At 41.0% G+C, this 12500-nt stretch overlaps 1 protein-coding gene across 3 annotated transcripts in view; it reads left to right on the forward strand.

Moving 5' to 3' along the window:
* LOC138029719 (fibroblast growth factor receptor 4-like) overlaps positions 1–12500 on the forward strand; it is a 94560-nt gene that overhangs the window by 8470 nt on the left and 73590 nt on the right. Inside the window, exons 1-2 of one of the 3 annotated variants that reach the window (XM_068877476.1) lie at positions 4850–5347; positions 6547–6933. In XM_068877476.1, coding sequence (XP_068733577.1) covers positions 5272–5347; positions 6547–6933 — 463 coding nt within the window. In that variant the 5' untranslated portion in view covers positions 4850–5271. Of the gene's footprint in view, positions 1–4849; positions 5348–6546; positions 6934–12500 lie in introns of those variants that run through there. The other 2 variants (XM_068877477.1, XM_068877474.1) reach the window with 2 other exon arrangements.

Below are 12500 nucleotides of genomic sequence, written 5' to 3' on the forward strand. Positions count from 1 at the left end.
AGATAGCAAGCCAATGAGAGCGCGATTTTGTATAATCACCTGTGTATTTATACTAAAAGATATTGTTTAGACAATGTTTATTGACAACTCTTAACCTTGATTATGACATTAATACATTAATTTTACTAACTTTGTTACAAATATAATGAATATGATCATGCCAGGAAAGGTGATGGCCAATATAGATATCATACCCACGTATCTTAAGATTGAAACTGGTTCAAGGAATTGACCAGCTAAGTTTAATGAAGGAAGTAAGTTGAAATTTACTTACTGATGAGGATTGATGATAAGATATTTACTTTTCTTTAAATTTAAAGTTAATAAACACTTGGTAGTTCAGAGCTATTGTGAATTAGAAGTTCATCTATATATAGGGAAGATATCTGATGACAAGCATTGATGTGCCAACCACAGGAACAAAAGAACCTTTTGTTTCAACATCCAGCGAGCCTCTGGTTGGCACATTAATGACAATAGTTAAACAATAAATTATCTTCCCTACACTGTTTTGGCATGCTGCATTGCAGAGGTTTCCCCACCACATGATGTACAATTTAAACAAATATTTACAGGGTGTCAAGTGGGTAAAATGGTCAGAAAATGAGAAAATCGGGGGCTTTTTAACCTAAAAGTAGGAACAAAATAGCAGCATTTGCACGTGAATAGGAAAAGTAATGGAAATGCCTAATTGAAGTCATCATTGAGAGGTTCAAAATTATTGTCTTTAACAATATATCAATATCAACAATATCAAAGATGTATGCTGTAAACTAGTTAGTGTCAAATGTAGTATTGCCTCCTGGATGAGCTCTAAACTTTAATTAGCCCGTGATATGGTTACGTGTACTGGTCACATTGGCATACATGAAGGGGCGGACGGACGTACGGACGTACGTTGTACGTACGTTGTACGTACGGACGTTGATGACGTCATAGCTATAAAACCAAATTTTCTCACATCGATGGGTTACCATATTTTCTTAACTATGGTGCTCCGCGCGCGCGCGGAGCTCCGCTACGATGAAGAAAACCTCAGTCATTTGTACTCGAACTCGGTATACCACACAACTTTAAGTACATGTTTTTAGTTATCACGCTTAAATCGCAAAAACAATAAACAAATAAATAAATAAATAAAATAAGGAGGTTCAGAATAAAATACAAACAGCGGAGGCAAAAAAAAATTAAAAATGCATTTCATATAAGTTGACGTTTCCTATGCTTTTCTACATACATTCTCAAAAGTAACCGTTACATTAGCCTGCTTAGCGAGCGTTTTTTTTTTGACTGAGCAAAAAATGGGGCGAGAGCAAAACTGAAGTGAGAGGGGAGGGGGAGAGGAGGGAAGGAAACGCTTGCCTGCAAACGCCAACATTCTTAAGAATGCATTCGCCCACAAACGCGAGGATGTGATTGGCACGGCCTTTTTGCGATGTGCATATGGATATCTGTCAATCAATTTTCGTCTGAGAGGAAATGAATTATTCTCGCGAAACTATGACGCAGATAGTTCGATCGCTGCCTTCAGAGAGCGCTCGATATTCTTGTTGAATGTTTTTCTAAGGGATTATTTGAACCGAATAATGATAAGTCATGTGCACGGCGTAAAACTTGTGTGTGACCAGCAATGCTTAAGGGCCAAATGTTTGCTTTTTTGCGGACTTTGAGACGCTCTTGCATCTCGCGTCGAAAAGAGATTTTCACAGTTGCTGTGAAAATTTCTCTGTCTCTACAGTTCTTAAGAAAAGATGTAATTGTTTTATTGCCTTATCTGGGTCACAGTTCAACTATTTCTCGAAACCTCTTAGATCATGTGTATATACAATTTCTACTCGATCGCAAGATAAAATCCTTTCTTCCTTACAAAGACCACTTGAATCGCTCTCAAATCAAAAGTCATATATAAAGCAAGCTGCTGGGACTGTGACGATTTCTACATTGGAAACACCAAACGAAGTTTACATGACAGAAAAACTGAACACACTAGGGCCCATTTTGCAGCTACATGACCCCCGGGGGGGGGGGGGGTACTCCCTTATAAGGGCTTAATGGGGGCGTGCGGCCAGCCAGGGTATGTTTTTCGGGGTTTTTGCCTTGAACAGGGTATCGAAGTTATCATTTTTTTTCTTTATCAGGGTATTGATTCATCAATTTTGTCAGAACATGTAGCAGTTTTCAAATCATATTCCATACATATAACGAGGCATAGAGCGGGAACCTATCGCGGGGACATGAAGCACTGACCAAATCACAACATGAACAAACAGAAAAAACTGCGCCATAAGCATGTCCCTGGGACATCTATCCATTTTACTCACACACCACGGAGCATTTAACAGACATGTTTAGCGGGGACATGCAGCGCGTACAGCAACTAACACATACAATTAAGCACAGCAGCGGGAACACTTTTCAGAGACGTGTAGCGGCGGTCAATTCGTGTTTCGTTCACATTAGGGGGGCTGTAGCAGGCGCCTGTATCGGAAGCGTGCAGCAGAAACAACATCAAATTGCACACATACATTCACAACTGCAGCCATTACATGTCTCGAGGACATGACTCACTCACACTCATCCTCGTCGGGCCCATGAGGACTCTTGAGGCCAGCCAGAAGATTACGCCATCCATCCAGGTTTGACACCGATCGATGCAGCAGCAGCTCCCCTTGTATGCCATCCAATCTTGTTCCTTTCCTTTTTCACGGTTGTTCTCCACGTCTCTCTCGGTCGACCTCGCCTCCTCTTACTCTCAGGTGCCCACGTCAATGCAGTCCTCGAAATGTTGTCAGGACTTTCCCTCAACCATCGCCATCTTCTTACTCGTATGAAGGCTGACACCGGCGCGTACTCCCTGTGGCTTAGTACAGCTCTTCGTTGCTCAGATGGTTGGGCCAGAATCTCCTCAGCACTGTCCTCAGGCATGTGCGGTAAAACACATCCAATTTGTTGAGACCAAAAATCTGGAACTCTTTAAATGATGAACTAAGGACTTCTCCGACCCTTAAAAAATTTGGAACACGTATCAGAAAGATCACCTTTGACGCATGTCACTGCTCTTTATGCAACTGATAGACTGTCGTTTATATTTTACATTTTAGCGGCATTATTTGTAAATAATATCGTATCATGATGTGAATAGTTAATTCTTTTTTTTTTGTTAGTATTATACTCGACTCATTAGCTACTTAAGCTAGGAGCCTAATAAGCTCCAGGCCCTCGAGTATAAATAAAGTTTTCAGTTTTCAGATCAGCTGCTATCACTATCCACATTTCGGCTCCATATAACTGCACGGACAGGACGTTCGAATTCAGGATGCGCAACGTGGTCTTCTGACCTCCAAATGTTCTGAAGTCTGGTGAATGCAGTTCTCGCTAGTGCTAGTCGCCTCTTGATTTTTGCTCCTGCGCTCCGGGGACATGAAGCCGCAGTTAAATCCTGTTCTTCGTGGCACACGATTTCACACCGATGTTTTGTCAATGCAACATGTCCCGCCAAAGTTCATTTGGTCAAATTTTGTTCGGCATGTTGCACCAACGAATGTTGCAAAAAGGACGTTTTTTATCGTCTGCACAGCTCGGGAGCGTACACCCGCAGCTTACTGAGAAATTTAATCAATCACAGGCAGCAAAAAACGGCAATACAATACTTTCATGCTTAAGTACTTGCGATAAACACAATTGGACCAGTTTGTTTTGGTGCTATGTGTGTTGAAAATAAATGCGAAGAGACATTTGCTCGTCTACCCGTCAAGTTCACAGGTCCACTCGTATTAGCAAAGGAGCACACAGCGAGATTGCTGAGATTGCCGTGGACAGTAATAACTGTGTTCAAATAAGGCAAACTACTGCTCTTTTAGTGTGTTATTATTTCATCATTCTATTGGTAATATTCAATACCTATAAGGTATAATTGTAACATATTTTTAAAAGAGCTAAAGGCGCTTAAATGTAGAAGACGGGGTTAAAACCACTCGATAGTTGTATTACAAAGTTGAGAAATATCCAGATGTTTTCGGTATCACCTTGTTGTGGTTTAACAGTGAAGCATTCCTTTACGATGAGAATCAAAGACGAGTTCATTCTCTCCTAGCTAAATGGCTATTCTCTCGTATTTCATAGGCTTTTAACAACCTCATAAAACCTCATAAAAAGTTTAAAGGAGCCCAAAAAACCGGTTGAAGAGAGAGAATACTTGAAAGTCTAACCATTTGCGGATGCAACTCCGAAGCATTCTGACATAAATATTTATACCTCTTTTCTGCCATTTTACTTTACTCGTGACACACGCCGAGTTCCAGTGTACTATCCTCGACACATTAACGTGCCGTATCTTAAAAGTTTCCCACATTCACACAATATCATGTATGCTTTCGCTTTTCGCGCCACTAATTCTACCTAAAAGGTGAAGGTGCCAGTAAAGGTTATTATTTTAGTGGAGCTCCACGCGTCGAAGGCGCGCGCGCGGAGCACCATAGTCAAGGAAATATGGTAACCCATCGATGCGAGAAATTTTGGTTTTAGTTATGACGTCATTGACCATCCGTACGTCGGTACGCACGTACTCACCTCCACCCTTCCATGATAGCCAATGTGACCAATATCACACTAGTTTACAACATGCGTCTTTAATATTGGACTTCTATGTTACGGTTAATTGACACCTGTCAAAACAAGGTATCCGCTGACCAGTATCACGTGACCATATCGCTGGCTTTTTAAAAGTTGACTGCTGACCAAGTACTGGTTTTCTCACCTAAACACCTAAACATAAACGAGGCTTCACTTTTCGCACGTTCTCTGTGGCTCGACGCGGCTACCCTGCCATAGTACGTATTATAACTATAACTCTTAACACTCAACGCTTTTCGTGTTCAGGGAGGCATGTTCAGGTGGAAAACGGTTTGGAAAATATTTCAGTTTTGCATTTCTCGCCGGTCTCAATCCAGTTTGACATATCATGATAGCTGTGGTCCACACTGGTGGCTTCGCAGGCAAGCATCGGAGAACTGTGAACTTAAAGCTGAGTTTTTATTTATAATTTGTTTAGAGCTGCTTTTTTCTCTTTATTTGAATGTTTGGCACAAGCTTATCTTTAGAAAATCTGGTAAGGTTGCGTGATGCCTGGACGACCTATGACTAGAACAGAAACAAAAGAAGAGAGAAAGAGAACGAGAAGGCAAATTTCCTCGACCATATGCGGCTTTTCGTCACATGATTCATGACACGGTTGATTAGCGAAGCAAGAGCACTGAGGAGAAGGTATTCAATATGGCGGTCTTAGACCATAAGAGTATACGATCGGCTACCTTCTACCTAATTGTTGGAGGCATGATGCATTTAGCGGGTAAGTATATTACTCTTCGAGTTTTGAATTATTATCAGTTTGCAAAGAATCGCTAATAATACGCTTATTAATAGCAATATTGCAACATGCGTAAAATAGTTACCGCTATTTACTTCTCAAACTCATTAATGTACAGATTTAGCCAAACCTAAAAGCGGAGCTCCCGTTTCTAACCTCAGAAAGCAATATAGTGTATGAGGACATAATTATGCTTATGCATAAAGTACAAGATCAATCGTCATTCGATCGTGTATGCAGTTTACAGTGATCAAACACCTCTGAGCTGACCGTTTCTAACCTCAGAAAGCAATATAGTGTATATGGAAATAATTATGCTTTATATATGCATAAAGTACAAGATTAATCGTCATTCGATCGTGTATGCAGTTTACAGTGATCAAACACCTTTGAGCTGACAACAGTAAACAAGAAACCGATTAAAAAACTCGGCCTTCAGCCTCGTTTTTCAACTCACTTCTGGGTGTTTGGATATCCGATGAAACCTCTGTGTATTCACATTTTCTTAAATATATACCATGATTTGTCGAAAAACACTATGAAAACTCCGCAAGTTAAACATTACTGTTGATGCTCTCAGATCTTTTGAAATGCAATTTGCTAATGTGCTACTTATGCAACCCTGGCTGTGTGAGCAAGAAATAACAAACAACACAAACTTTGCATAACGAGTGGGCTGTGATTTAGCAAAAGACTGGATATTCGGCGTGTTGAAGTCAACGAGACTCTTCTAGTTTCCGGGGTTCATGGAACAGCGCGACATGTTTATTAACATTTATAATGCGATATTATGCACTTATCAGAATGCTGTATAATGATTGAAAGGATGTTGATTTGAAACGGAAGAGACAATTATTTTGTGCAGTGTACTTGTGTACGTTTTGTTCAGTAATGCTTAAATGTCCATGCAGTCATATATTTTTAAAAACGGGATGTTCATGTTTGAATAATACGGAAGTTTACAGAGCAGTCCTGAGGTCTTTACATCGCTTTAACCGAAATCTAATACTGAACTGCCAAGTAATCCAAATTCCGTTTGAAAACATCAAGACTATTGTAACTTATGACAGCTAGAAACTCCACTAACTCTTTGTTTCGTTATGTTCTGCTTGGATTCTACACATAATGCAAATATTATGATAATAGAATTTATAAGCATTTCTGTAGTGATCATGTTTCAGATGGCGGCAACATCACTTGGTATGAGCCTCCTCCGTTTGAGACAATCACGGATGTAGCAATCACTTCCTCAACAAACACGAGTCTGACCAAGGGATTTATAAATGAAGAACTAAGCTGTAACGTCAGTCTAACGGCAGACTTGAGTGTTGTATCAGTGACGATGAGTTTTGAAGCTGATCCTGTTGCAACATATGTCCGTTCACCACCAGAGCTATCCGTAGATGCTCGTTTTGCAAGTCGTTTCAATGCAACATGGATTCCAACTAAACTGACACTGATCGTTTTCAATGTAACTGCTGCTGACGAAGGAGAATATCGTTGCTCGGTGCTTACATCTGGAGGCGGAATAAAAACGTGGACAAGGGCCATTCAAGTTACTGTTCTTGGTAGGCTTCTGGTAATGTGTCTATTATCGGTTAAAGTCACAGCTCTTTATAAGCCGCTAAATTAGACGGACATGACAGTATTGCACACATTTTGAACAACTTTTGCATGCGTTATAAGAACGTAAGGCTAAGATTACAGTGCAACGCACCTTGCCGTGCCCACCCAACAAACTTTCACATTTAACAATTACAGTAATTAATCAAAATTTTAAGTACGTGTTAAGAAGAACATTCCTCAGGCTGAGAGTTGATTAAGAACTTTTTTTTTACGTATTTTTATTTTAAATGAAAGCATGAAATGAAGGTAAATAACTGTAAATTAACCAAAATACTTAAGGGCATAATTTATAACATGACATTGGTTTCCTCATTGCATTATACACATCCCAGTTTGTAATAATCAATAATGAGCAGTTCTTATTTTTAAACCTTTTATAGGTCTCCTGGCTACATTGAAATACTATACAGTGTAAATTTAAGAACATCTTAAGAACGTTTCAGCGTCACGTCGTAAATATATATAAGAACGTTCAGCCTCAGCTCCAAAATTGACGTTCTTATTAAGAAAAAAGAGTGTACATCGCTTTTCAACGTCACGCAACGAAAATATGAAATCGAAACCGTGCAACGAAAAAAGCCACTAAACAACTTGTGTAAACCACCTCTCCAATTCTCAGAGTTTTGTGTGGAGACGACGTGTTGGTGAAATATGGTCCACCAATATGGCGGCTGTTAATCAATGAAAACATGCGGAGGGATGAAAGCGCTTACTTTTTCATGCATGAGATAAAATACATGTCTATGAACATGTCTCTTCACGTACTTGAAACGCTGGAGCAATTACAGAATATTTTATTTATTTATTTATTTAGCTTCGCCTAATTTGAATACAATATTTGTAAACATAGGATTATAAGGCAGGGAGACCTCTACAGCCTAGCCAATTACAGTGGATCCCTCTTAAATGAAAAATAATAACTAAAGCTACTCATACAAAAAGGAAGCAAACAAGAGTTCAAATTTCTAGAAGCAGCACGACGGCGGGAAAGGCAGAGTCGTCGCTATGTTGCACCTGGGACAGATTGATTTCCAGGTTCTGATGTCGCTCCCGTCGTACAGATCTAGGGCATTATTATAATATTGAAGTAGTGAACGCTAAAATGAGGCTAGGGAGATGTGACTGGTGCGTAACTCAACGGGCAGAACATTCCATGTGCGGCATGCGCATATGAAGAAAGAACGTTGATAAGTTCCAGTTCTACTGCTTCTACTAACGCGCTTCGGAATATAAGTAATAGCATTGCTACTCGATGACCTGGTAAATCTCGTTGTTTGTCTAGCTACAGGCAGAGATTCACTATCTATGAAAACTAAGTTATTTACAACTTTATAAAAAAAATACTATATCCAAAAATTCGTGCCAATACGAGATCGGTAATAGATTGGTTGGTTGAAGGCGGGTCTTATAAGTAACGTCGCAACGGTAGAGGAGCTTCAAAATAAGTTCAGTTGCACGCCGCTACACGATTTCAACTTGCTTTAGCAAGCCAATGGACTGTAGCAACCATGTTTGGGGTGCGTAGCCGACACGGCACCGGACGATAGATAGATACAGTGTGTGACGCGTTTGGGTGCATTGGATGTATCTAGAGGCTCGGGCGCACAAACCCGAGAGGTTTGTTGGCTTTCGCGCACTGTTCAGTCTCTTGTTTGTCCAAAGTAAGATTGCTTGACACCCACACACCAAGGTCACAAGATTCCAGAGGCGTTAAACTTTCGTTGATGGTATAAGTGTACTGTACAGGTGTTCTTTTGCGTGGGATGCGCTGGTATTTACTTTTGGACTGATTAAATATGAGCCCAGAAGATTCAGACCAGCTGACAAGGTCATTAAGGTCGGATTGCAAGGCACTACAGTCTGTGATAGAATCGATGCTCTTAAAAATCTTGGTGTCATCGGCGCAACAGGCAGCTCTTGATGTCTCAACAGTTTTGGGTAGATCGTCCACAAACAGCAGGAACAGTATCGGCCTTAGTAGGGACCCTTGAGGTACCCCGGATGTAACTGGCAGTTCTCGGGAAGTGGACCCGAGAACTGTAACCTGTTGCTTGTGTTTCTGTAAGTATGAACGGAACCAGTCGTGCAACCTTTCAAGTAACTTGGCGTGATCCACTTTATCGAATGCCTTACTCATGTCGAGATATCTAATAATTAGTTGACCACTAATGTGAACTGCGTCACGCAAGATCTACCGGCTACAAACCCATGCTGTTCCCGACTGATGAGATGGGATATATGATCCCGTAGACTCGCCAGAACACAGCACTCAAGAACTTTGGAGATGACAGGGAGAAGAGAAATAGAGCGATAATTCTTCACAAGATCTCTCTTCCCTCTCTTGAAGATAGGAACAATGTTCGCGAGTTTCCAGTCCCCCGGGAAAATGCCGAGCCGCAGGGATTTATTAAACAACATGGCCAAGGACGGTGCTATCTGGTCAGCGGTTTCCTTCAGTAGGCGCACTGGAATTCCGTCGGATCCAGTTGCTTTGTTTACATCAAGCTGTTTGAGAGATGTGCAAACCATTTCCACCGGGATCTCCAGCTCATTTAGTGTGGAGTGTGAGGGCCTCAAGTGTGCTGACAAAGTGTGGGCCTCAGAAGGAGCAGTGAAGACCGACACAAAATAAGAGTCAAACAGATCGGCAATCTGTTGAGGTGTTGATGCTTGAGGACCCTGCTGATTGACATCGCCCGAGCTCATCGTTTCAGGGACGGTCCGCATTTTATTCCTGAGCTTGAAAAGGGACCAAAAGCGTTTGGGCTCTCGCGTATAATTGACTTAGCCTTTGCACGCAATTCGCGAAACTTCTGTTGTTGATGGTCAGTAGGAGATTTCTTCAGCTTAGAGCGAGCAGCCTCCTTTTTCCGGAGAACGTGAATAATTTCACAAGTGATTCAAGGCGGGGTGTTTTTTCCCTTGATCTTTTTAGTTGGAATAAAACCCAAAAGCGCGCTTAATGGTAATGGTAATGAATTTATATAGCGCATTTTCTATTAATATATTAAAATGCACTTTACAAGCAAGGGATCTATGGGTGAGATCGGACATCAGCATATAAGGCGCTGCTGGCAGCCGCTATCAGTCCATTAGCGATCTCACCTACCACATGAATGAATTAATGAAATGAGAGAGCTTCATGCCCTACCCTTTGCGAATAGTGTGTGGGTTCTTTTAGTGTGAGCATTGAAAGATTGTGAGACGGGGCCTACGGTTTAAAGTCCTTATCCGAAAAGACTTGAAAGTCTTAACCATTTGCGGATGTAATTACAAAGGCAGCACTTTCTCCTCAGTTATTTTAAGACCCTGAGTGTTGGTCCGGCCGGAGTCGAATTCACGACCTTCTGCATGACACCCCGATGCTCAACCAACTGAGCCACCGCGCTGTTCTTCGTCGCAAATGCTACTATTGGGCTGGAATCGGTGAACACTGCGACGAAACCATGAAGCGTTGTGATGTTTGCCAGCGCAGCTCAAAGAAGTTTAATAAGCCTTCATCTAAGATCATTTGAAAAGCAAAACTACCCAATATTTTCATTTTGCCTATTAGGCAAGTCAAAAAACAATATGCAAAGGAATTTTATCACCTTAATCAAACTTGAAGAACGCTTATTTTCAGGGGGTCCATATCTGCTGGCGGATCTGGACCGGGGGGTCCAAAACCGCTCGCGGATTTGGACCGGGGGGGTCCAAATCCGCTGTGACACCGGTGTAAACAGTGAACGAATGTAACGTGGTTTATTAATCTGACCTTGGTCAATCGTAGCCGCGGTAAACGCTCAAGTGTAAACACGGCATTAAAAGTCCTTCGCTTTCCATCTATGCCTGTCATATTTGAAATTTCGTATAACAGTACCGTCCATCGTCTATCGTCACTTTTCTCTTGAAGTTTTAACTTTTAATTTGTAATTAATTCATTTAATAAAATAAAAGGACATTCATTCCAAACTACATACGTGAAATATCCGGCGGCAATTCGCATTTTTATTTTGGGTCACATGACGCCTCGTGGCTTAACAAAATACCGGCATATGTCAAGAGGTTCTAACAAACAGATATGGGCGATCGTTCATATTTCCCAGTCATAACTGAACTGAATTAAAAGTTAAAAATTTCGTATAATAATTAATAATAATTAAAGGCTGTGACAATTTGTCCAATATCGTCCATTGTTTGTCGTCCAGAATCAATTGTCCGTGTTTTAGTAAAATGTCATTCCGAAATTAAGGCTCTGGGGCCCGTTTCTCGAAAGTCCCGAAACTTTACGGGCCATTTTCGGGTGTCACAATTCCCTTTTTATTTCAAGAACGGAGAGGATTTAACGCGTCAATTTTCACAGACGTGTTTCTTTTAGTTAGCTTGAAGACATGTTAAAAGATCGGCTTTCCAAAACAAGCGGTTAGCAATTTCACAAATGGCTTTTTGGGCCCGAAAAGTTTTTGGGACTTTCTAGAAATGGGCCCCTGGTCTACTTCCCTATTCTAGACCCTTACTGTCTTTGACCGTTTTTGTGTAAACTGAAACGAAGGCACAATTGTTTGGCCTTCTAAATCTAAAATTTAAAATGAAAACGCACTTCGGAACCCTTTTAACCTGAATATGGCTGCTACTATTGGCCTATCAATGTGGTGGTTAACATAGATGACCCGAAGGGCCTGCTATTGAGCTTCAAACAACAGGAACGTTGATCATTACGTTTTGCTTTGTCGTTGTCTTTTGTGCGGTGCATTGCATGTAGCACCCGACTCGATTAACAAGACGACAAAAGTTATAAAATGCACTTAAAACTTGAAATAGTCATACTAAGCGGGTACTAATTTTAACCATGTTGAATGTTAATGTCCTTTGTCATGACTCCCTAACAAAAACCAGCACCTGAAAGTACTGAGGGAACCTGGCACGAGGTAAGCCAGTGCAAGAATCCTTGTAATGTGAAGCGATCCTGGAAAAAAGGTCGTTCAGTGACTTTGGGATGTTATATTCACTTTTCCTCAAAAGTAGCTGTATTTTTGCACCCGACTCAATAATATAGCGAGCACAACTTTTATTTGGGTCGTTTGCTCTTGTTTTCCTAAAAACAACGTTTGCAAAAAGCTCCGTTTCTCATTTCGGGATCTTTTGCTGTCCGCTGTGACTTCCTAAGTAGTTCAACTGCCGAATAACTTTTGGATAACCATTGTGCTCGCACAAGTTCACAGATAGTCATGGCGTTGGCAAGCATACCTTTTTTTTCAAATTTTTCTTGAGGTGGGAGATAACATGCTTGCTAGAGGCCGTATACTACTCCTTCTACTACTACTACTAGTAGTAGTAGTAGTAGTTGTACATGTAGTAGTAGTAGTAGTAGTAGTAGTAGTAGTAGTAGTAGTAGTAGTAGTAGTAGTACTACTACTACTACTACTACTGCTGCTGCTGCTGCTGCTGCTGCTGCTTCTGCTGCTGCTGCTGCTGCTGCTGCTACTACTACTACTTGGCGAGGAAGCTTAAAGGAAAGCATAGGGGGCTT

Source organism: Montipora capricornis, chromosome 13 (genome assembly GCF_036669925.1).
Source record: "Montipora capricornis isolate CH-2021 chromosome 13, ASM3666992v2, whole genome shotgun sequence".
NCBI lineage: Eukaryota > Metazoa > Cnidaria > Anthozoa > Scleractinia > Acroporidae > Montipora > Montipora capricornis.